This window comes from Acomys minous (assembly GCF_964271855.1).
Source record: "Acomys minous genome assembly, chromosome: 13".
NCBI lineage: Eukaryota > Metazoa > Chordata > Mammalia > Rodentia > Muridae > Acomys > Acomys minous.
The window spans coordinates 82,893,343-82,919,889 of NC_140495.1; the positions used below are offsets into that span (position 1 = coordinate 82,893,343).

General features: G+C 36.8%; 1 protein-coding gene across 14 annotated transcripts in view; it reads right to left on the reverse strand.

The window, feature by feature from the left end:
- Nucleotides 1–26,547, reverse strand: part of TBC1D5 (TBC1 domain family member 5) — a 450,634-nt gene that overhangs the window by 234,463 nt on the left and 189,624 nt on the right. For all 14 annotated transcript variants that reach the window (XR_014773989.1, XM_084754672.1, XM_084754671.1 and 11 more), the window contains 4 exons: nucleotides 21,115–21,223; nucleotides 19,567–19,656; nucleotides 19,401–19,475; nucleotides 17,150–17,217 (listed from right to left, as the gene is read on the reverse strand). Coding sequence is in view for 13 of the 14 variants with exons in the window: in XM_084754672.1 (XP_084610798.1) it covers nucleotides 17,150–17,217; nucleotides 19,401–19,475; nucleotides 19,567–19,656; nucleotides 21,115–21,223 (342 nt within the window). In the remaining variant the exon portion in view is untranslated. The remainder of the gene's footprint in view (nucleotides 1–17,149; nucleotides 17,218–19,400; nucleotides 19,476–19,566; nucleotides 19,657–21,114; nucleotides 21,224–26,547) is intronic.

A 26,547-nucleotide genomic window follows, 5' to 3' on the forward strand; every position in this document is an offset into this window, starting at 1 on the left:
CTGCCTTTCTTTCTATTTCTCAGCCCTAATGAAATTCACACTAGCAGAAATTTTCCCACAGAGAATGTTGAAAGATGGCTTGTGACAATAAGAGAGTCTTGGCTCTGACTATTGTGTGCAGCCTGGAAAAAACTGCTTGAAAAGGAAGTTAGGACTTTCATATAACAGTACTTGGTTAGATATAGTTAGATGTAGAAAAGTAAAACCTGTTTCTCTAGAATCTACTTTGAAAGTAATAGAAGGTGGGCTTGGAATCTCATGCATTACAAATAGTTTACATAGGCCTGGACAGCACACTTGTTGGTTTGGGACTGGAAGAAACTCAAGTTTTTTTCTGTGTTAAGGACATTTAGTTTCAAGCAATATTACTATGAAAATCATGTAAACACAATGGCTTTAGCCCAGGGAAATATAATAATAATCTTCCCTGAGTATTGTTTAAGGAATAATAATCAGGTCATGTGGACCACTGCTTGGAAATTGACTGATTATTGCTATACACCTTATTATGTAGGTTATACAGAACAGTTTGGATTTATTAGATTGTTTTTTTGCTTTGTTAATTTTTAAAGGCTCTATTGATTGCAAAAGATGAGAAAATCATGATGTAAACTGTAATGTAAAAACTGAATTTCATTTTAAATAAAATACTGCAGTTGGCTCAAGGAGCAGAAAGCAGAAGAAAATAAAGTTCTCCTGGGCTAGCAGACCTGTCAGTTTGCACCACGTTTTACGTCTGAGCCAGTATTTCCTTTCTCCTCAGTTCCTAAACTTCTAAGTTCCTCTAGCTGTTCAAGCAAACGCTGGTTTCCCTTAACCAGCTCTTCACTGCCTGCTCAATTCTCCGTACTGCAGAACCACAAAGACTTTTTCTTCTCTCTTCCCTAAGCTAGACTGCTGGAAGACCTTAAAAGTCCTGATCGAGCCAAAACAAAATACCAAGTAGGAAAATAAGAGGGAAGGAAATTGAAAATCTATTTACGGAGTAGAGATAAATGTAATTGTTATATTAAGGAAAAACCAAATTCCATGAAAATTTACTTTTATATTTGGCCAGAAAATGAAAACAGAATTGGAAGATAATTTTGTAATACTACTTAAAAAATCTTTAGGATTAAGCAATCGTCATATTAAAACACACAGTGTCATCTATGGGACCTATAGAAAATCCCATTTAGCCCCAACATAGCCAAACTAAACAAGATAATCATAAGCAAAAAAGAGGAACATTACATTTATCATATGGAATGATTTCAAACAATACCAGAAAGCAACAATAATTAAAGCGGTATGATATTGGTATAAAAACAGACACATCACCAGCAGAAGAAAGCATCTGGCTTTTGACAATGGCACAAAGAATATAGGGGAAATAATAGTCTCTTAAATAAAGAGTGTTGGGAACATCAGTTATCTTTAAGGAAAAGATTAAAATTGGGCCTTTAGATAAAACAAAACAAAAAAACTTCACAAAATCTTTAAAAAAAAACTTTTTTAATGGACAAATTTTAATATAATGCCCCCAAAAGAAAATGTATGAGAAAAGTTACAATGGCATGGGCAATGATTGTTTTTAGACTTGACTCTTGCAGTGCTGTCAACAACCTAAACTAAAAAATGGACATCATAGTATACAGATTAACAGAAGTAAGCACATGAAATATGTGTGTAAGGCTGAGGGTTCCATTTTAAAGCACCAAACAAAATTTACAGATCCTGTACAACAAACGAATCAATACACGTTCAGGGAGAACTGATGGAATGAGAAAAAAATATGTGAAAGCCATACATTTAAAAAAATTACTCTAATACACAAAAGGTCTGAACAGACATTTCTCTGGAGAAGACACACAGTGACTAACAGACACATAAAGTACTTTATACTTCTAAGCAGTTAGGTATCTAAAATAAGTGAGATATCACTACACACGACCCAATATATAGTCTGAAAAAGGCAAAATTATGAAGTATTATTGATAATATGCAAAGAATAAAACCCCTGACCATTGTTTGATGGCAATGTAAAATAATACTGTCAATATAAAAAATGTAGAAAGCATTATCAAAAATAAAAAATAAAACTTCTATTTCTTCACACTGACTAAAATTTGATATATCAAAGAAATATCTGCACTCCTAGTTCCACATAAAATATTTGCCAAGTTATCTTGTCAAGCTAAATATATACCAATGGATGAAAGGCTGAGAACAAATGTATTATGCATATGTAATGGATTATTTTCATAACTAAAACAGAAAAAAATTCTAGTAGTTTTAATATGATAGAGCAGGAGGGAGAGTGGAATTGGGAGAAGACTATAATCAGGATATAAAGTAAACAAATTAAAAATAAATTTAAAAAAAAAAACTAAGAGGGGGATGGAAAACAGGCTAAGAAAAATAAGCTATGAAAAGAAAAGCAAAATCTACATGTTCTCATTTGTATATGCAATTTAAAATAATGGAACTCAAAGAATCAGATAGTTAAGGATGAGGATGTAGTTTAGTAGTACACCTGTATAGTACTCAGCTTACAAGCTACAACAATAACAACAACAAAAAACCCACAAATCTGTGTGTGTGTGTGTGTGTGTGTGTGTGTGTGTGTGTGTAGTTATGTGCATATGACTGCTGGTATGCACAGAAGACAAACACATGGGATACTCTGGAGCTAAAGTCATAGGTAGCTGTGAGGAACCTAATGTGGGTGCTGGGAATTAAACTTAGGTCCTCCAGAAGAACAGCTAGTGCTCTTGATGGCTAAGCTATGTCTTGAGAAACCAGTACTCAAAATTCTTAAATTATATATCCTTACACAACTGAATGTGAGTCACCAAAAAACTTAGAAAAGTTTTCAAATATGCAATTTCAAAAGTTAATTCAAAATAAAAACCATAATGAATTCAAAGTGTTTCTGGCAATACTCTGCAATCATCAGAATACTTCACTGTGGACAAATAGGCAAAGTTTCTTAACTCATGTTTTCAGTCAACAAAGACACACAAAGATACACACACACATACACACACACACAGAGAGAGAGAGAGAGAGAGAGAGAGAGAGAGAGAGAGAAAGAGGGAGAGAGAGAGAGAGAGAGAGAGAAATAAAAATATTTCCTGAGCAAGAAAAGGGTTAAAAATAAAGAGTAAAACAATGAAAGGCTCTGTCCCTGAACTACAGTACATAATTAGGAAATCAGAAGTATTAAAGCAGACAAATCATAGGGCCCAGATGAATTAGTGAAGACACAAGTATTCAATAAGATGCCCCAGGGGGATAAATAAAGCCCCTGGTAAAGGTTTATAGTCATGAAGCAGGACAAAAAAAGCACAGAAGGACAGGAAGAAAAAAAAAATAACTGATGTTATACCCATATTTCAAAAACAGAAAATCAAAATAAGCACTCATCCAAACTTGAAAATGAGCTGATGAAAACTCCCTGGTATACTATTAACCACCGAAATAACTATAATAGTGTACTGTGGTTTATTGTTTTACTAAAGAAAAATTAAAAGATTAGCCAAGATCATATGAAGAATAGTCTAACACAGAATGAAAGCCATGAATTTGAGGGAGATTGAAAAAAAGAGTATAAGAGAGGGTTTTAAGAGAGGAAAGTGAAGGGAGAAATGTAATCAAATTATAAAACAAACACAAATGATAATCAACAAGTCTTGAGGTCTGAAAGCAAGATGCTGTTTAAAACAATGTTGGAAAATCTTTACGACTTTGAAGCCAGAAGCCTCTACAGGAGAAAAGTACAGCACATATGAAAAAGGCTGGTAAAGATAGCTCAGGAAACAGTCTGTGAGGGAGCGCATCAGGGACAATATGGAAAACAGGGTAAGAAGAAGGGAGGAAAGGATTCCCTTCTATGTAGGACAAATAGTCTAACAACACTGCAGCCTCTGGTTGTACGGAAACAGAAAACACACCTAGTAAGCTAGGTGACCTAGCTGAAGAGAATCCAGGCACAGAACCCAAGAAGTAATCTCATGGCTCCTGCCATCCAGGGCAGGATGAACAAAGACAAGGCAGAAGGAAGCACTGGGAAGCAAGCATGTGCAAGAATCTGCTGACTTTAAAAAGCTTCTGCTTCTCAGCCTCCTCGATCAGCAAATGATGCTAACATTATGGCACTGCTTCTTGGCAAAATAAAATCTAGGACACAGGCAGAAAATAAAGAGTAAAGATGAACCAGAAGCATGATGATGAAACCCATTTGTAAGATAAAGCTTCAGAAAATTCTGCATTCAGGAAAAATGGCTCCTGGAAAGGGTTAAGAAGTGTGCCTCACAGAGCTTCAAAATGTACCCTACATACCCACACAACAATTACTTGGTCTAAAATGTCAAGACTTCAGAGTTGAGAAACACTGATTTAAAAATAGAAATTTTGTCACTGCTTTATAAATAAACTACAATATGAAGATACACTTATGATCTGTCCAATTTGCTTCATATGTGCTTTGTGCACAGAAAGTGTTCAATAAATGTTTCTTAAACTGAAGAAGTCTTCAAGGAATTAAGTAGATGAATTAGGAATTAACCATATAGATGCTTACCAGGGGAAGACTACGAAAATACACAAGAATTTTGAGCCAGGAACAAATTAGAAATTTGTAAATGACTTTAAATGATAATTCACATTAAAATATGTGTGGCACATATAAAAGAAATGGCAGTCTTTATTAAAATCTTCAACTTCTATAACAGGAGGGAGTCATAGTAATTTATAAAAAAGTAATTCTTAAAAGAACAAATATACTTACAAAGAAACAACCCAGTGTAAAGAAATGAAAGCCTTGGATGGGCAGATGAAGCTGAAGAATCGCTTGAGTAGAGTTTTGTTGTCTTCAATTTGCATTTAAAATTAAGAATATAGCACACAACAAGAACATTTGCTCAACCATGTTCATAGCAGCCTTATTCATAATAGCCAGAACATGGAAACAGCCTAAGTGTCCCTCAGTAGAAGAATGGATAAAGAAACTGTGGTACATTTACACTATGGAATACTACTCAGCTATTAAAAACAAGGAATTCCCGAGATTTGTAGACAAATGGATTGAGCTAGAAATGATCATAATGAGTGAGTTAGCCCAGAAGCAAAAAGACTCAAATGGTATATACTCACTCATATCTGCATCCTAGCCCAAGGGGCATGTCCCACAAAAGCCTTCTCTTACCAGGAAACTGGGACAGAGGGGAGGACATGCTATTGGGACTCTAGATGAGAGAATAGCAAAGTAGAAGGATCCAGAGGGTCCTAGAAACCTACAAGTAGAACATTATGCTCAAACTAAGGTACCAGGCAAGGACAATACAGGCGGTAAACTTTAAACCCCTACCCAGATCTAGCCAATGGGCAGAACATTTCCACAGTTGAGTGGAGAGTGGGGTATGACTTTCACATTGTAATAAACATGTCAGGGCTTGTTTCAAAGCCCAGTGTAGGAAGCAGCTACATGTCAGGGCTTGTTTCAAAGCCCAGCGTAGAAAATAGCTGACAGCCCAAAAAGCTGACGTCTGACCAGATGTGTGAGTGATAGATAAAACCTTAGTAGTAAATTCTGACCTAGGAGCGGCCACGACTGCAAGTTAGTGATAAGAGTGCCGCAGAAAGCTAGATGTGTGAATTAGAGAGGGTAAGGCTAAAGTTAGTATAAAAACCCTGAGAAGAAGCAGCCAGCTCTCGCTAGCTCTCTCTCTCTCTTGCTGTCACCATGATTACCTAAAATGCTATCAGCCGATGGGCGCTCCCCCTCCCCCCGCCCCCCCCCCCCGGACGGAGCAGACAGACATGCTGTCAATAACAACCCGAGAACTGTTTCAAGTCGCAGCAGCGAACCTGTTCGACAGATCTTCGCGATATCAGGTCGTATACCCTAATGGCATAAGCTCCCAGAACATTGATATTATAAGATGCTAAATGCTACTCCTATTAGAATTAAGATAGTTTTAGGATAGTTTTAAGAGTATAACGGAATGGTATTGGTGGCTTGGCCTTGGAGCCTTAGCTGCCGCCCTTTGCTGTAGTTGCCTTTGTATTGCTAATAAACCTCTCTTGCTAAATCGTACCACTTGCTCTTGGCCTGACTCTTTTGTTCCGGATTCTGAGTGTAAACTCTCTGCTTGCGACACACATGTACTCTGGTGCCTCACATTTGACCATATCCCCTGGAGGGGGAGACCTGGTGGCACTCAGGAAGGATAGCAGGTTACCAAGAAGAGACTTGATACCCTATGAGCATACACAAGGGGAGGAAATCCCTCTCAGGAACAGTCATAAGGGAGGGGAATAAGGGGAAAATGGGAGGGAGGGAAGAATGGGAGGATACAAGGGATGGTATAACCATTGAGATATAACAAGAATAAATTAATAAAAATTAAAAAAAAACCAAAAAACAAAAAAAAGGTAAAAAAGGAATATCAGATGCTGTCTTTAAAGTATCCATTTGAAAATGTCACAATATGCCCATATTTTGTAAAAAAAAAAAAAAAGAAAGAAAAAAGAAATCTAGCAAAAGAGTAAACTACAAAAGAAGTAATTCATAAATGTCTTTTAATAAAAGTTTAAGAGTTTTCAAAAAAAATAAAATTAAGAATATGTGCCTTACAGAGGAAGTGGCTTCTGATTTTTTTTAAAGTCCCAGAAATGAACATGGGAAGTTGTTATAATGACATATCATGAGAAAAATCATCAATAGTCTAAGAAACATGAGGGATGAAAATTGCCAGAGCTGAGAAGGCAAGTGGAGGTGTAAAATGGCAGAATGAACCAGGAAAGAGCAGGTGAGATAAGATGTGAAGAGATAGTAAATGTCACTATTGTAAAACAAAGTTATCATTTCCATTTCCTTCTGGTCCTGCTAAATTGTGAGTCATACACTGAACCCTCTGCCCTGTTCTAACTGATCCTCTGAGTCTTTCCAAATAGAACTATAAAAGTGAAAAATTAGGGGGGAAAAGACCTGTGGGAAGACATAAGTATACTGTGTATGTAAAACTGTATCAGAAATGGAAATACAGGCAGTATTTTAGTTTAAATTTAAGAAAGAATTTTTAAAGGAATTCAAATCATTCTTCCTTATGATGGACCAAAGTAGCTTCAAATCCAGATCTGTTTGGATGTAATAAAAACATTGCTGACAGACTACAAGTAGCCTTCACACCAGAGATGCACAGAGGTCTTAACATATGTAAATTAATAAAATCACCATATAAATAAACTGAAAGAGAAAACTTGGTCATTTCGTTAGAAGTAGAAAAGGCCTTTGAGAAAAATCTAACATATTTTCATGATAATAGTCCTGGAAAGATTAGGGACACAAGAGAGATACCTAAACATAATAAAGACAGTTTACAGCAAGCCCATAGCCAACATCAACTTAAATAAAGAGAAATCAAAGCAACTCCACTAAAATGAGGCTATCTACTCTTCTCCATAGTACTTGAAGTCCTTTTTTGTTTAGTTTTGTTTTACTTTTAAAAACAGGGTTTCTCTGTGCAGCCTTGCCTGTCTTGGTCTCCCTTTGTAGATCAGGCTGGCCTGGAACTCACAAAGACCTGCCTGGCTCTGCCTCTCTGAGTGCTGGGTTTACAGGCGTGCACCACTATGCACAGTCCACAATATGTGGAGGGATAAGGATAGAGCAGATAGAGGAGAGACTGAGGAATGCCCAACCAATGCCTTGCTCTACCTAAGACCCACCCCAATGGAAGAGAGCCAATCTCTGCTACACTTGCATACAGGAGCCTATCAGAGCTGTCCTCTGAGAGACTCCATCAAGCAGCTGTTCAAAACAGATGCTGAGGCTCACAACCAAACATTGGGTGAAGAGTAAGGAGTCTAGCAGAAAAGTGTGTGGAAGGAAAAAAGGGCCTAAAGGCAACAGGAGTTCCACAAGAAGACAAACAGAGCCAACTAACCATGGTCCAGAGGGGGCTGTGGAGTCTGAAGCAGCAATGCATGCACTGAACCTAGGTCCGTTGCACAGAGGTAGCAGATAGGCAGCGTAGGCTTTTTGTGGATTCACTAGAAAGGGTAGAGGAGGCTGTCTCTCACATGGACTCTGTTGCCTGCTGTTTGATCACTTCCCCCTGACAAGACTGCCTTGCCAGGCCACAGGGAAAGGAGATGAGCTCAATCCTGATGTGACTTGATGAGCTGGAGTGGGTGGGTAAGGGGGGCATCCCCTTTTCTGACAAATGGGGGAGGGGAATGGGGAAGGGACGATGTGACTGGGAGGAGAGGAGGGAAGGGGTATGACCAGGATGTAAAATAAATAAATGAAAAAAAAAAAAAAACCAAACAAACAAACCTATTCTGAGACTCCATCTTAACCCTGTTAGAATGTCCAAGATTGCTGGTGGGAATGCAAATTTGTACAGCCACTATAGAAATGGAAAGGTGGTTCCTCAGGCAGATAGGAATCAATCTATCTCAGGATATAGCTATACCATTGTTAAGCATATACGCAGAGGATACTTCATCCTCCATAGAGACACTTGCTCAACCATGTTCATTCCTGTTCTATTTATAATAGCCAGAAGTTGGAAATAACCTAGAGGACCCTCAACAAAAGAATGGAAAAGAAATTGTGGTACAGTTACACAGTGAAATATTACTCAGCTATTATCAAAATTAAATCATGAAATTCATAGGTAAATGAGTAAAACTAGGAAAACAACCATCCTGAGAGTTATCCCAGGCCCCAAAAGACAAATATGGTATACATTAACTTTTATGTAGATATTAACTGTTAAGTCAATGATAACCAAGCTACAAACCTATAGAACCACAGAGGTTAGGCACAGAGCAAAGGATTAAAGTAGACAGACAGATCTCCTTAGGAAAGGGAAATAAAATAGTTACAGATGGATGTGTGTTCTGGAATGGGAGGATCAAGATAGAGGGGAGCAAGGAGGGCAAGGATAAGGGAGGGAGTACATGGAGAGACACCTAAATTAGGGGGCATTTGAGTGGTACACAGAAACAGTGTACACACACACACACACACACACACACACACTCGAATTTGACCTAAATGAAATCTCCAAATATTGAGGAGACATGGCCCCAACTGGACATCTCTTTTCACCAAATGAAGCTTCCAGAACTGGGACTGGATTACAACTAATTGATATGTTAGCCAGAGAGGTCCCAGGAGAATCTCCAAAGTACCCATCCTACTGCCAAGACAATAGGCTGCTATGCACAAACTGACAGCAAGGCCATGTTGGTAGGGACAACAGCTATATAAATCGCTGAACATAGAAAATACACCCCACTCTTAGGCATATACCCAAAGGACACTTCACTCTATCAGAGAGACATTTGCTCAACCACGTTCAATCTAGTTGGTATCTACACAGAGCTTTCACACCTACAATCTAGTACTCTGCACATTACCAAAGAGAAACATAAACGCTAATCCAGCCACAAGCCCTTATTCTGACAGTGGCATCCTGCCTGGAAGATGTGCTAGTGTAATGGCACAAAGCTTGTGGGAGTAATAAGCAAATACCTGATTTGACAGAAGGCTCACTCTAGGAGATGAAACCCATACCCCACCTGCCCTGAAACTAGCCCCCAGACCCGGAGCAACCGAGATCCTACTCTAAAAAGCAAAACAATCACAGCAATAAAATGACTCCTAGTGACATTCTACTGTATTCATACATCAGTGTCTTGTTCGGCCACCATCAGAGAAACTTCTTAAAAACAGAGACTCACAGCCAGGCATTAAGCAGAGAAATAAGATATCTTAGACCATGCTACCTTAAATGGGAGTTCTCCATCAAATCCCTCCCACCCTGGCTCCTGGAGCCCTTCTAAAGCAGAGGTGGAAAGAGCTAAGAGCCAGAGGGGAAAGCAGATTCCAAGAAAAAAAGTCAACACAATCAAAGCATGTATGAACTCGCTGAGTCTGCGACAGCACGCACAGGGCTTGCACAGGTCTACCCTACACAAGGTTCTTTGCTGGTATTATGGCTCCCAGTTCAGTGTTTTTATGGGATTCCTAAGTGTGTGAACAAGTGAATCTCTGTTTCTTGTGCCTTCTCTTGGTCTCTTTTCCTTCTATTCATTTTGTTTTATTCCAATGTGTTATCTCTTAATTCATTTATTTTATTACTACCTCTTATAAGCCTGTTTGTTTTCTAATGAGAGACAGAAAGGGAACGGCTCTGGATGGGAGGGGAGGTGGGGAGGAGCTGTAAGGAGAAAAGGGAGGATGCACTGTAATCAGGATATATTATTATTTGAGAAAATAATTTATTTTCAATAAGAGACCCACAAAAACCAATACCAGTATGGAAAAATATTTATTTCTAAGTTATATATGCAACAATAATAATCATTTTGGTTTACCTTAAAAGTAAAATGAGGAAGGACTATGGGCCATCGGACAGAGGAACATTTTCTTCTATTCCTGAAAATCTGCCCCCTCCCCTTTTAATATTTAAAAAACACACACACAGGTTGCTGCCAACTCATAGAGAGCGGCTTGTGTTGTAGTTTTCACATTCTCGGCTGTGAACAAGTGCATATGTGAGGGCTGGTCGTGCATGCACAAGTGTGTACTTTGTCTGCATGAAATGAAATCACAACATGAAGCACACCCCCTCACTCATGTGTGCCTGCAGTCCACCTCAAGGAGACTGAAAATATAAATACAAGCTGCTATTTTGGTGTGATCACATGAATATGGCAGCTTGTATTTTTTTCCCCTGTAACATTTTAACACTGGGCAGATTGTCTGCATTAACACACACCAAAATCAATTCTGCTTTGAAATTGCTTGTAAAATCCCCCTTTCCCCAGAGAAATTTGCGTTTAATTTAAGTGAAAAATAGATTCTAAGGGAAGCTGTGCAAAAATTTCCACCAGTTAGGACATTCTTGAAGTTCTTCTGCAGAAAAGGGAGCAAACGGGAAGTAGATTTTACATTTAAAAGAGTAACAATTAAATAAATTTCCTCTGTATTAGATAGTATTAACATAACACGCTTTTTCAACAATGGTCTATTCGCTGTCATCATACCACAGCATAATAGAAACTAATTACAGTTGACCAAAACTATGTAAGTCTTATACATTATAAAAATCAAGTATTCTCAAAGGAAGGGAAAACAATATAAACATTCAGTATATGCCACACTTATATATCAAATATGAATAATGTAAAAAACATATCCATACAGTATACTATACAAAAATAAGAATCAATTATCAATATAGTCCTGTTCAACAAAAACTTCTGAGAAGTTAAAATGGTCTATATAGGTCTTCCCAATAAAAAAGTTATTAAGATTTAAATGCTGTTAATGTAAATGAAGACTTGATTTTAAAATTCTATCTCAAATTCACTTAAAGTCACAGATACTTGGTTTCTAACAAAATGACTAGTACATATCTACATTTTAAAGAGAATTTTACAATCAGTAACTAGTCTTCAGAATAGCAAATGATAATTTTTTAAAAGTAAGGTTAGAAAGTTGTTTGCTTGGCCCATATAAAAAATTATACATATATACATATATGTAAATATATAAAATCAAGCTCTAAAATAAAAACACTCTTTTAAAAACAAAGTGAAAATGACTAACTGCATCATGAAGACTCACATAGGAGACAGAGTAATCTGAAATGAAACCTTTTATTGAGAAAAAAGAGGACCAAAAGTTAAAGATAATAACCAGCAAACCCTGTAGATAAGCGGGCAAACTTTTATATATGACTGAAGTTACAAAGAATTATAATCATCTACTTTAGGAGACAGAATACATGTAAAGAGAAGAGGAGACTATTTGGCAAATGCTTGTAATATGTTAATCTGCAAATGGTGTTGTAGATGCTGTGTATTTTTAGAATAGACCTTGATAGACCAAATAACATACTTCTTTGGCATCTAATATGGAAATTCTATTGCATCTTGAACTCACTTACTTTAAAAATAATGTTGAAATTTAAAATTGTTAACATTAGAGCTTTTGAATTAAATGTGGCACATTTTTAAAGGACAATCTAAACTCTAAAATATAAATTCTAGAAATTGAACATTCCTTGACTTACCATATATCTAGGTTTGTTTCTATAATAAAAATGGGGTTATTTACAACTTCATTAGGCAGAGGTAGGGAATAATTAATTTGAAATGAATACAAACCTCTTGAAGTAAAAATGGAGTAGTGGGTTGAAAGGGTAATAGTTTAGGACAAAAATACTTACCACAGTGAATATCCACATCAAATAAACTAAACAATCGAACTATCTTAACTTAGACTAGAAGGCTGATCCTAGTACTACTTTTTAATGTGCAAATGTCTTCTAGGGTTGAAGATGTTCAGAGCACAGTGAAGGCTAAGAAGCACTGACTGTCAACTTATCACCGTCAATGGCTGTTTATTCTGCATCATTTGGCAATGTATTTTGAAAAAACAACAGCAACAAAAAACTAAAAGCAAGCAAACAAAAACACCACAAAAAAAACAACAAAACTGCTTTATCAGGGTCTATCACTGAGGTGAAAAGCAGACACAGACTAACACCAGAGGTCTTGGACACACTGCTCCCAGGGCACCAATCCACCTCATTGAATGTCTTCCCCTATTAGACTTGAACTTACTGGGTAGATGTCATACTTATCTTGGTATCTACAATGTCTGAAACCCTTGGAGGTCAACAAAATTTTCATAAATGCATATGAAAGAATGAAATACATGTAAGACCAAAGCTAATTATCACCAGAAAGTTATAGGAAAAGTCTATAAAATGTAAAATAGGGACTTAAAACCCCCAAATGTAAAGCTATAAAATGTGTCATGGACATGGTGAGGATGAACTGAGGATGGTGAATGCCGTGGACTCAACAGCAAGGAGAGGGTTTAAGTAGAATGAGAGGCACAACCAGTTCTTGGAATAATGACAAAAAAATAATATTGTGAGAGGGAACTAGATGTTCGTTATAAAAGCTGGGAAAATCCATTTTTTTGTGGCCCCAAACAATCAAGAGTAGAAAAGACCTAAAATAGATTCAATGAGAACAATTAAACATCAGCCTATAGATAGGTTAAAAAAACCTCTAAGCACAGCGGTAACAAATAAACTAATGAATAAGAAAAATGCATGTAGTAATTCATGATTTGTATTTAAAAATGTAAAATGGGCATCATCAGCCTATTCACTCCTATCTTTAATGCAGCTTCAGTTTAAGTCACTAGTATCCTTTACCTACTACAGACTCCTAAAGAACATTATTCTAGGGCTGGAGAATGGCTCAGAGGTTGAGAGCACTGTCTGCTCTTCCAGAAGTCCTGAGTTCAATTCCCAGCAACCACATGGTAGCTCACAACCATTTATAATGAGATCTGGTGCCCTCTTCTGTCATGCAGGCATGCAGGCAAACAAAACACACATACATGTAAACAAATATTATTTTAAAAGAAACTATTCTACACACAAGACAGAATTATCGTCCAATAGCTGCCTATTACAAATGGAACCAAATTCAAAGTCCTTCCTATGTCCTAAACATGGCTTGCCTGAAGGCTCCCGTTTTTTTTTTTTTTTTTTTAGATTCCCTTCTTTAAACTACTTGGTTCTAGTAATACCTAATTTAATTTTGTTCCTCAACATTCACGTTCACTAGGAATTTTTGCAAAGTTGTTCCCACTGCCAGAAATATTCTTCTGCTAATCTCTAAAGTGGTTATAACGAAATCTTTTTCACATCCCAGTACAAATGTCACCTCCTTGGCGATGACTTCTCTGGCCACTGCTCCTAAAGCAAACAGAACTGGAGCTACTCTCTGTGCTGACCCACTGTTGTAGGATACTTTTCCAAAACAATTATCGTCCTTGACAATTCTGCATGTTTTATAAGTGCTTACTGTCTTTTCTTCCTTTCCAGCACATGGAAATACATTCTATGATTACAGACTTCTCTTATTCACAAAGAATCTGCAACATGATACAATATGTGTTTTAAAAACACAAAAGTCTTAAGTAACAACTTAAGAAAGTACAATTTCTCTGATCTGTAATATTTTTCTTCCATTGTACGACTGGTTGTTTTATAGAATCAAATGAAAGTGATAGATTTCAAATCACTTGGAGCTAGGGATGGTGGTTCATGCCTTTAATTCCAGCTTTTGGGAGGAAAAGGCAAGAAGATTATGAGTTTAAGATCATCCTTGGCCATGAAGGGAATTCAAAACCATTAGGGCTAAATGTGACCCAGTTTTAAAACTAACCAGTGATCACCACCATTACCAGATGTAAACTGGTAATAATATTTAAGTTATTAGATTTTGGTGATTTTGCAATTTGGTAACTTTCAAGTAAAACTAGCTGGTTTACCTTCAAGACTAATTAAGTTTTCTGCCATTTTTTCTTGTTCTTTAGTTTCTATTTTTATTTTGTCTGAGATAGAATACTGCCATACAAGCAAGGCTAGCCTGGATTTTCCAGAGGTCTCTCTTTCTAAGCCTCTGCAGTACTGGAATTCAAGAAGTGTGAAATTTGAAGAGATGCATGGCAATTTCCTCTAACAAATATATACATGATATGTATGTTATATAAAAGTAAATATATTATACACTATATAGTATATTATATAAATTATAAAATGATTCTATTTATACTAATTATATTTGTTATTGAAATTGTTTTATAATTATATCATCATAAATTTATGGTGTTTATACTGATGTAATAACATTATAAAATTATATATTATAGATTTTATTATGTAAATATACTGTATAATGTAAATATATAATGTATAATATCACATAATTTATTACATGATATATAATATAAATAAATTTATGTTATATTATAGATACATACATATAATGTGAAGAGACTTCAAGGAGAGTTAGAGATGGATCACATCAACTGCCATCTAAACTATGAACTACAGGCTCTCCCAGATACCTACCCTGAATCTTGTACTTGCCTTCAAATATACTAGTAGGGGGAAACAACCTAGGAGAAAAATTATATATATATATATATCTTATGTTTTCAGGGGGAAAACCTAGAACACAGCAAATCACAATGGGTAGAAGAACACACTTTTCAAGATCTAACAGTTTCGGACATAGCCACAGAGAAATATTTGAGCTCAGTAAGCAAAATGATGACCACCAAGCTTTTATGTGGGTCACTTGTAACAGTTTATATCCCTCACTCATTTAATATTTCTCTGGACTCTTCTGGTGTCCTATGGTTTCTGAATATGTTGTTTTAGGCCAAGGCTATGATGACCCCTCCACTTCCATTTAATATGTACAGAAAGATGAATTAAAATTCTTCTTATGAAGAAGGGCACAGTGGTGCATGGCTGTACTCAACGTACTTGGGGAGGCAGAGGCAGGTAGATTTCTTTTAGTGGGAGGCCAGCCTGGTTCACAAAAGTGAGTCTAGGACAGCCAAGACTACACAGAGAAACCCAACCTCAAAAAACTAGAAATTAAAAAAAAAAGAACATAACAAAAAAACAAACAAACAAAAAACAATCACACACACAAAAAATTTTCTTCTTATGAAACATAATAGCTTTGTTAAAATCAAACACTGCTACTAACTGGCAAGTAACATTTATTATCATGAGGCCTGCTGTACTGACATTGATTACCAAGATTCTTAAATAGTCAATAGGAAATACTTTTATTTTTTTTACGGGCCTCATATGTGCCAATACAAATGTGCTTCAGTTTCTGAAAATAGTCACTAAAGAGTCCAAGTACTGCCTTGCTATCTCTGACAATAGTTTTTTTTTTTTTGGGGAAAAAAAATTGGGTGACTCCTAAACTGCAACCAAACAACCAAAATGCTTCCAACTCCACACATTAGCTGTAGTTTAGTTCATCACTCAACTCCTGATTCTTTGAATTATCGTCACTTTTAAGCAGAAATTTCCATCTGCTGAATACTGTTGGGTGATTCAGAAGTAGTCTATGCCATCTGATTCTTCAGTGATTTTGGACTTAGATGAAAGATTTGAATGTCAGAAAGCTACAGGCCCTGACCTTGTTATCAACAGAACTACCAAGGAGAAACAACAGCAGGCTTAGTATTTCTACCATGCTCTCTTGTGCCTCACAGTGCCTGCAGATATGAGGACTAATTCTACTAGCACTTTTGTCATAGCTTAGACACAAGGTCTCGTAAATCACTACTTTGCATGCACGGTGAACATTCCTAAGTTCAAAATCTTAAATCCAAAATTTAGGGTGTATTGAAAAATATTCATAAACTTTTAAATTCTGGAACATTTAGGATTTGGAACTTGGAAATTAGAGATTATTAACTAGCAGAGACAGCCCAAAATATGGCACACTCAGGTTCCAAGAGCTGTGGTAGCATACACTTCTGACTCCAACACTTGGGAGGCAAAGACAAGAGGATCTCTGTGAATTCAAGGCCAGACTTGTTTACAGAAAGAGTTCCAGGACAGCCAGGGATACACAAAGAAACCCTGTCTTGACAAACCAAAAAAAAAAAAAAAAAAAAAAAAAGTTGGCAGGTACTACTATTATTGCCATTTACAGAAGAGGACATGGAGACAGAGGATGCTGAGAGTAATTTGCCCATACTTTTGACACGCATTTCCTAGAACTCAAGATTTCTGAGATAAATCCCATGTATTTCACATTAGATGGCATACAAAGATGAGGTCTCGTTTGTAGGAGTGAGAGAAATTTACTATGCAGCAAGAAGTGGCCTTTCAATAAGTAAGTGCCAAGTAGACCAACAGAAGAGGTACACCTGAATAGCACCATAGAAAACAGGAAGGTGACAGCAAATGAACGGAGGGACGGTGCAGAAGGCAATGAAAAATATACAGAGACAAACTGTCCAAGTGTTACCAATATAAATGACCACACAATACCACCCTTTCAGCGTCATATGAAATATTAGAAACTGGTAACATTCTCTGATCAATATGAAGGTTATCTTGAATAGTTTGAAATCTTCAAGAAAAACACCTATAGAATGAAAATTTATTTAAAACATCATTTTGCATCAAAGCAAGTAGAATACTGCAGTCAAATGAGGCTCCTCAAAGGATCTTACATTTTGATGAAATTATAAAGTAACACCATTTTGAATTAGTGAACAAAACATTGCTCTACATACGTTCTTTTGACATCTTGCTCAATCATGGATCGCAGTTCTTTATCTTGAAAGAACTTGTTCCAAAGACTCTGTAAATAAATGAGAATAACCGAATTAAAACAATCTCATATTGCTTGACTTTTATGACTTCAGTTTAATAATTTATGTAATGGAATTTATTCTTTTCTAAGCTGTCATTTTAGATTTCTCAGACAGAAAACCTGAGATGGAAATAATTTTTATTAAAACCAAGTCTAATTCAAATACATGCAATTTTTCAGTCCCTTCCTATATGCATTTCTGAAGTTTCCTTCATCTCTGCAGGATGAAGGGCACTTCCACTGCTATTTTCAAATCTAAAAGGCATTTACATGGGTTTTCAAAATGGAAAGTCTAAAATTACTTAAGGGTCAGGTAAAGTGGCTCATATCTTTAATTTCCTCAGTCTGAGGTAGAAGGAGGCAGAGCTCTGTGAGTTTGAAGCCAGCCTGGTCTACAAAGAGTTTTACTCTACACAAGGCCATGAGGTGGGACTTTGTCTCAACAAAACAAAGGAATAAAACCAATCATCCAAAAATTACTTAATATTTGATGTTACTATGATAAAGTTTATGCTTCAGAAAAAAATGCTAATATACCTATAAAGTGAGACGAAAATTCTTGTCTCAGTTAAGTATAGAGATGTAGAGCAGTAACAAGTGAGTAAGTTATAAAGCAGAAACTGTCCCTAACTTTCCTGGAGTGTGAGCTTCTTCAGAATCACCCCAGGCAGTTGCTCTTTTGTTCCAGGGCAGTCCGCTAAGTGGATACTCCTAAGGTGGTCCTTAGGGACTCTCCTCTCCACTGTATCCAGGTGTTCTTTCATTTTAGGGTTAGTTGTTAAAAAGTCCTTGCTCTTCTGGCTAGTGCCATTCCTAATAATACACAGACACAGACACAGACACAGACACAGACACAGACACAGACACACAGACACAGACACACAGACACAGACACACAGATACCCCCACACCCCCACACATTTACCTCAGGTGGTCAGGCATGGAGGCAAGTACCAGAAAATTTAATTTTGAACATGAAAAATTAATTAGACTGTGTACAAAGCCCACGCTTAGCAGTTAATTATTTAGACTGAAAGTTAGCCAGGGACAAATACACAGTCCATTTATTTCCCTATGTTCTAATGGATCAATGTTTTTAATTAAATTAGCCAAATTCTGGCAAATTTTCCATCAAGGAAAACAGTCCAAGAAAACAGGTAGCCAATTTTATACTGAAACACAGCTCATGTTAACGTCAATACGCTTAAAGTCAAAATCAACTGTATAAGTTTATTAAACAATAAAATATATTTTGGAAGATAACAGCCAACCTAAAATTATTATTCACTTTTCAAAATTAGAGCATTCCTACACTTAAAAAGCAGGAATAACTTATAATAATGTAGATAACTCAAGAGAAGTTGCTACGATGTAGATCCCGACAGTTCTCAAAGGCCCTGTGCTAAAGGCTCGCTGGCTTAGCACTAGGGGCGGTGGTAGAGCCTTAAGAGATGGGCCCAAGGTGCTGATGCCTCCGCAGGTGCAATGCAAGCATGACAAGCGAAGGCTGAGTCCTAAGCATCCACAGCCAAAGCTGAGCATCACCTGTTGTGGCTGAAAGCCCAGCACTGGGGAGCAGACAGGTGGGTCCTCCTCGTCAGCTAGCTGGAAGCAAGCTTCACTTCAGAGAGACCTCGTCTCAAGAGAATAAGGCAAAGAATGAGAAAGCAGGAAACAATGGCCACCTCCGACCTCTACGGGTGTGCATATGTGCATATACCATTGTAACACACACATAACCACCACACACACACAGACACACACGCATGAGTTCCTATGCATCAGGATTTAGGTAGTTCAGTTCAGTGTTTAGGAAAATGAAAATACTGAGCATGAAATACACTGTTGGCATAGCAGTTTTTATATAATATTCCTTTTACCTTACACAGATGACATAAGTCATTAAAACATATTTTTCAGAATGAAAATAAAGTTGAAATAAGAATAGAGAAGGCGGCTGATGAGATGACTCAGAAAACCCTTGGCTGTTCTTTCAAAGGATTTGGTGTGGTTGTGAGCACCCCTACAATGGCTCATGGTCATCCATAACTTCAGCTCCAGGCAGTCTTCCATGCTTTTCTGGCTTCCACAGGCAAAAGACATATACATGGTACATAGACATACACATAGGCAAAACACATACAAACAAAAATAATAAAGAGGAACTTTACTCCTTCATCCTGTGAAAGGGGATTGTTGATCATCAGATCCTGTTGGCCAACAACTTTCCTTGGATTTGTGATATGCTGGCAAAGAAAGAGAAAGAGAGAAAAATAAGAGCCTAGTGGAATTGAAAGTCAACATATGAAAACAATTACATTAGCTATATTTACTTACTATTTCTTTAATATTGCTATACCATGCTCTTAGTTCTTTAATTCTATTCGTCCATTGACTTTTATCTTGAGGAAGAACACAAAGAAAGAGCTATTGGGAGGAGGGGAGAAAAGAAAACTGTGTAAGAACAAAGTCTACTAAGTGTAAAACCAGGCAAATATGACTGTTTGAAAAGTTAAAGAAACACCATATTCATGACATGTCCCATTGGATATAATCATTCCAATTCCCAATAATAGGTTCATGGATATATTAACAATATGGTCATAAAATTAAAAACTAAGTAATCAAAGGTTAAAAGACAGAATTAAAACATTAACCCACAAAAAAGATTTAAGCTTTCTTCAAGAATTATTCAAACAAGGAGAAAAACACTCCCAGAGGTTCAAGTCTAATCTACCTGGGAATGCTAGGAAGTTACTGCTTGCAACACATGGCAAGCAATTCCTAGGTTTGAGGTTTGAGGTTTTTTGTTTTTTGGTTTTTTTTGTTTTTTGTTTTTTTTAAGAAAGCACAGGAAGACACAGCAATCTGAGGACTGAGGGCATAGCTAAAGAAGGGAAGCTGTTCCTTTTACAGAGGAAGAGAATATAATTTACAACTGGCAATCAGCTTATGAATATAAGCAGCCTTAAAATGACAAATTTGTTTAAATTTAGTTTAATACAATAATAAAATGAATGTAGACTTGGGCTTATTTTTAGTAACTGAAATATACTTAAAGTTAAACAACAGGCAAGGAGGATAGGGTACAAATATTTGAATACAAATTTTCTAGCAGCACGTCTCTTGCCAGCCTCTAAAAAAAGAAAAATGTATTTTCATTATTAAATCTAAATTATTAAATCCAGAACTATATAATACATCATGTATTTCTTATATTGTTTTGATTTGCACAGACTCTGTATGCTCGACTTATGCTGATAACCTTAAAAGTACTGATAGAGGTCATTTTTTTTGAAAGTCCACATCCAAATTCATTCATTTTAGAGAACAAAATGTGCTAATTTTTCAAAGCAATTAAAATGATAACTGCAGATCATCATTACCAGTTTTGGTAACCAATGACCCTTCCTCTCTGAAGGAGAATGACCCAATTTCCTTCTACTCTCCTGGTTGCCCTCCATTTTGTATCTCTAACAAAGGAATATGCAGTCTTTTCCATGCACCTTTTAGGAAGACAAGAGGAGCATGACTAAAGGACACAGCTCACACAGCAGGGACCACAAGCTTAACCCTTGCACCCCTCCTGCCCAAAAAAATCTGAACAGCTTCTTCCAGGAAATTTATAGTGCTGCCCTGAAATGTTCACCATTAAAGGAGATGCAAAGAGTTACTTCAAATAATTCATTTACTAACTCCACTTACTCAGGTAGCTCAACCTTATTAATAAATGTCCTATGAAAGATAAACATGAATGGATTAAAAAAAATTGAAGAGAAACATCCTGGAAAATTCAGTGATCCCTGTGTGGGTAATCTTCCAGGGCATCAGGTAATGTGTTGATATACTGTAACCACAAACTGTAAATAAATATTTTCTTCTTACCTTCCAGCAAATGCTGCGGAACCTGCTGCTTCTCAGCTGCCCATTAATCCCCTTCTGTCTTATTGTTGCCAAGTAATTGTTGTTTACAAACAGGTCTTCCCATTCTTTCCTGTAGGAAAGAAACCAGACCAGGGATGTCCTTTTGTTAAAATCCTCTACTACCAGAGGAGTGCTACAGGAAACTCATTTTAAATAGCCTAAGAAATTTAACTTTTAAAATGTATATATTTAGTGGTGTTCTGTATCTGAACGAATGGCTGTCTTTTTGGACACAGTTCTTCTGTAAATTTAATGAATATGTAGATCTCTATAATTATCCTAGTGTCGAATTTTGTAATGTCTACGGAGGCTATTCCATTTCCTCTAGAACACTGGTAGTGTGGTTCAGTAAATATTTAAGAAAAATGAGTCTTAATAATAATAGATGACATATTTATATGTTAACAAAAATAGACCTGTTTCAACATTTTGTAACTAAGAAGTTGCCTGTTCGTTACACTGATTTTTCACATAAAGTAACTCGTTGATTAAGACTGTTTTTGTTTCCTGCTAGTTTGGACAGTTAAAAATAACCAAATACCACTTTTTTAAACCATGCATACCCTTTTCTATTGAAATCACCACAACTTCTTTCTGCATGGTCAGTGTGAAAATGTTAACAGGTGCATGAACATTCAAGAAAACATTTAAAAAATTCAAAAACCTCAGTGTAAAAACTGTTAAAGGCAAGCTTGAATACTTTGCAGTACCTATGGCTGAGAAGACAAACAACTGAAACATGCCTCCCAGGCTTGCAGACACCAGGGGCCCAACACCTGTGCCTCATTAATATACAAGGAAATCTGCTCTACTGGGAAACAATTGAAAATTAATTGTCCCAAACCATTTACTGAGGTAGACTAAAGGAATTAAATCCACATTCTCATCATCTAGCACCCAACTAAACATTAAGAGTTATTTGTTAACAGTTAAGGCCACTGAGATCAGCCTCATGAAATCACTCTTAAATTCAATAATAAATGATGTAAGATGTAAAATTCATTGTCAAACCCAAAATCCCAGACACAATCTCTGAAGAAAGATATCTTAAAGAAGAAAGCTATTGACACCTCAGAAACAAAAGGATGTCACTGGTCAGATTACATGCATGTTGAGAAAAGACACAGTATCTTGAGAAACTGTTATAAGGACTGGGGATATAGCTTGGCGGGTTTTTTCAGTGGCATAAGCACACATTTCAGTCCACTGCACGGGACAATATTATTTTTAAAAGCAGAATGATGGCATTGAACACATGACTTCACAGCAGCAGAGGTTATCTACACAAGTCCTACACAAGATCAAGTCAGTTAAAATTCCAACATGGAGTGGGGAGGGGCTCCGGAGCTGCCCCGCCCTAGCTGAGGAGCTTTGCAGTTGATGGTTGCTTGGAGAAAAATGGAGCACACACCTGTGAGGGACTTTTGCTTATTTAAAGTGGGAAGATCCACTTCTAGTCCAGATCTCTGAGTTGGGAGGACACATTTTTTATTCAGATCGTTTGAGTTGGGAGGATCACCTCTAATCTGGGCTGTGCCTTCTGCCACTACAAAAGACACTGGAGAAAACTTCTCTGGGCCTGTGTACTCTCACTTCCCTAGCAAGCCTATTCCTGTCCTGGCTTCTGAGCCGACTTTTGGATTCCAGCACATACTAAAGATTAGCTCAGACATCAGTCTCATGGACTAAATGACTGGGACCTTCCCATTCATAGGCAGTCATTGTTGGAGTAAGTAATTGGCCTAGGGTCTGTAATCATTCTAATAAATCCTCTCGATAGATAGAGTGAAAGATAGATAGATAGGTAGACAAATAGATATAGAGGACTTATTAGAATCCTCTCTGTGTTTGTGTGTATGTGTGTGTGTGTATACATACATACATACATACATTCACACATACATACAATTCACACATACATACATTCTCTCTCTCTCTCTCTCTCTCTCTCTCTCTCTCTCTCTCTCTCTCTCTCTCTCCCTCCCTTCCTTCCTCTCTCCCTCCCTCTCCTTATATGTTCTGCTATTCTAGAGAATCTTGACTAATAAGTCACTTTTCTTTAAGAGTGTGGCCACTGGTAGATTACTCATGCCTCAGTAGATGAATCCAGGCCCATACACATATGGGCAGCACTAAATGGATTCACTGGGTTAAATAATAAATAAGTGCTTTTCAAAGAGTTCCACACATATACCCATATTTTTTAATTACTTAGTAATATTCAAAGATGAGATGAAGAAGCACACACATTAGAGAAATACATCTCAGCTTGTGGCCTTTGAAGAAAAAGAACAGATTTTGAATTCCAAATTAAACTTAGTAATTCTGGACAAGAAAAAGAAGTGTGAAATAGAAATTTCCACTCTCTTCCAAAATGAATTCCTATTCACAGGAGTGAAGAGCCTACAAAAGATTACATGTTGCTAGTGCCTTGAGTGCCACCCTGTCAAGGAGGCTTTAAGGTCAAATTATGTGCTCCCTAATAATGAAACACAATTATTAGTTATCATGAATAAGATCCTGTTCCTTGACTACAGGCTGGTGCAGAGAAAGGAGACTGAGGCAAATTAATTGGAAACATCTCTGAAATTTACAATCATGTAAGCTTATTTATTCTTGCAGTTGTAACTAAGGTATAACATATCAAATTGATGAAGCTCTAACAACAGAGGCATGAAGATGACCTAATGTCTCTTCTGAGTAGTGTCTGACCAATAAACTGTACTATAAAGTGAGATGTATGACATAGCTACTCGGTGCTTAGCACTCAGAGCTACTACTGAGGTATGATGTTGGGGATGGAAAACACATGAAATTTTAAACTCATGATGGTAAGGTTAACAAAGCTCTTGGATGGAAAAAATAGTTTTATTATAATTAAAAGTTCAAATATAAAACACTTAAAATCATACTACTGAAGTTTTACTTAAAAGAATTGATCTATCTAAAGCTTAAGAGACTACCGAGGAGCGGAACAAAAATGAAATGAGTTTTTAAGTTAGCATAAATAAGAATGATAGAGCTAAACTGATTCTGCTTTAGGGGAAAATAACAAGAAATACCACAGATTTATTGTTTGAGATTTTAAGTTTATTTAGCAAAAAGAAAAGAAGAGTAGTCAGAAAATTATCTTATTCTATTTTTCAGACATATATATCTATGTACATGTAAGTACACAGAGTATTGTACATACTCTGTACTGCCAAAACATGGCATTAATGGCCCAAATGCTAAAATGCTAATTGTAATATTTTAGGCAAAAAGCTTTTAGACCCTATAGGAACTAGTCTCTTTGGTTCTGTGGCTTTAAAGCCTCTTTTAAAATGAGAAAACAAATATTGATAAATATTAAATTACTCACAGGAGAAAAAAAACAATGTAAATTAGGAAAAGCACCATTCTAGAACAAGTAAACTAAAAGACAACATAATCCAGACAGCACAAGGGGAATGAATGCTGTCAATGAGCAGAAAGCACACTGTCCCCTCCTCGGATGGGAGCTAACCCTCGCTGTACAGGCAGAGCATGACAACAGCGTGGTGCCACTACAAGCATGAAAGAAGGACCTGGTACTCATAATGTTAAGAATTCTTTTTTTTTTTTACTTTAAAAAAATCATATATGAGTAATGAATTCACACAATTTCCTCTTTCTCTCTCTTCCCTCTAAACCCTCCCACAGACTCCCAACTCCCTCTGAAATGTCTGAAAGTGGGTTTCTTTTTCATTAATACCATTGTGTACACACACACACACACACACACACACACACACACACACACACACACACACACACATACAGAAATAGACCTTACTAATACTATTTAGATGGTACTGCTCAAACGCATAGGTTTTGAGGCTAACCACTTGGTAGTGGACAACCTGATTGGTGGGTCAGTCCTTAGGGACGACATACTCTACCCCCCTCAGCAGTCATTGATGGTCTGCCCGTGATGTTTCACCTGGAGTGGGAGTTAGACTGATAGCCTCCATCCAGCATAGCGTAACAACTAGTGGTGCCACTGTGTATGAGTTATTCAGGCAACCATATCATTGCAAGTTCATGGGGGAAGCTTCCCTGATAGATATATAATACATGACACAATATTTCAGCAAACATTCTGGTTCTCTGGGATTACAATCTTTAAGTCCTCTTCTCTATGATGTTCCCCAAGCCTTGGGTGTAGAGACCTAGACTTTAAGTCCTCCTTTTAAAAAAGCACTAGTGCCACCAAGTGGCAAGGACTCTACCATTGCGGGCACCAGATCTGCGAAAATAATCAGCACCAAACACTAATAGCGGATTAGCTGTGGCTGCCTTGGAATTAACCTGATAAAGTGTTGATAAGACCTTGAAATTACCTAGGTGCTCCTGAAAGACTATTGTGAGTGAATAAAACTGGCCAAGTATGTACCAAGTGTTCCTCAAAAAACTCCAAACCAAGCCAACAGACTAGAAAGTCCCTTTAATAAGTCTTAGTTCCATAGTTAGCCTACAGCAGTGGTTTTGACATGGACATTATTTTCTTTTGTTTAGACAAAGCGTTTCACTTAGTAGCCCAGGCTAGCCTGGAACTCCAGTTGTAGATTAGGCTGGCTTAAAACTTACATGGATCCACCTATCTCTGCTTCATGATTTCTAGGATTAAAGGTGTGTGTCACAACACCTAACCTAGGAAAATACTCTTAACTACTCAATGAATGAGTCCAGCTAATGATTATAAAGAAATAATCTACTTTCAACTATATATTTTAATGTATTTCCTAATATTTATCCACATTTGGTATCATACCTTCTTAAAATTTTTCATACATTTCTAAATATGTATTTTCACACATATTTTAATCATATTCTTTCCTCTTTCCCAACTCCTCCCCTACAAATCCTCTCTGCCCATCCCATTTTATAGTCTTTCTCTCTAAAAACATTCAAGTCTAAACCAAAACCAAAGCCCCCGATGTGTACATTCATGTGCACTTGTGTGTACACACACACACACACACACACACACACACACACACACACACACAGCACACACACACACCCCATAAAGAAAAGAGAACAAAATAAAACAAATGACAAAAACACGGAGTCAGTTTTGTGTTGGCAAACTTTTGTTAAACATGAGGCCTGCTAGGAGTATGGTTAATATACCAAGTATCACTCCATTATAGAAAACTGATTTTTCTCTCTCAGGCAGGCATTCACTGCAAATGGCTCCTTGTGTGAATGTGTACAGGTCTTATGCATGTGGCTGCAGTTTCTAATCAGTGCCTTCTAGATCTATTGTTTAATAATTTTGTAATTGAAGTGTTGCATAACTATGAGCAAAATTTTAGAGAAGAAAAGTTTAACCAGCGATTTAATTATTATAAACTACAGAACAGATCTATA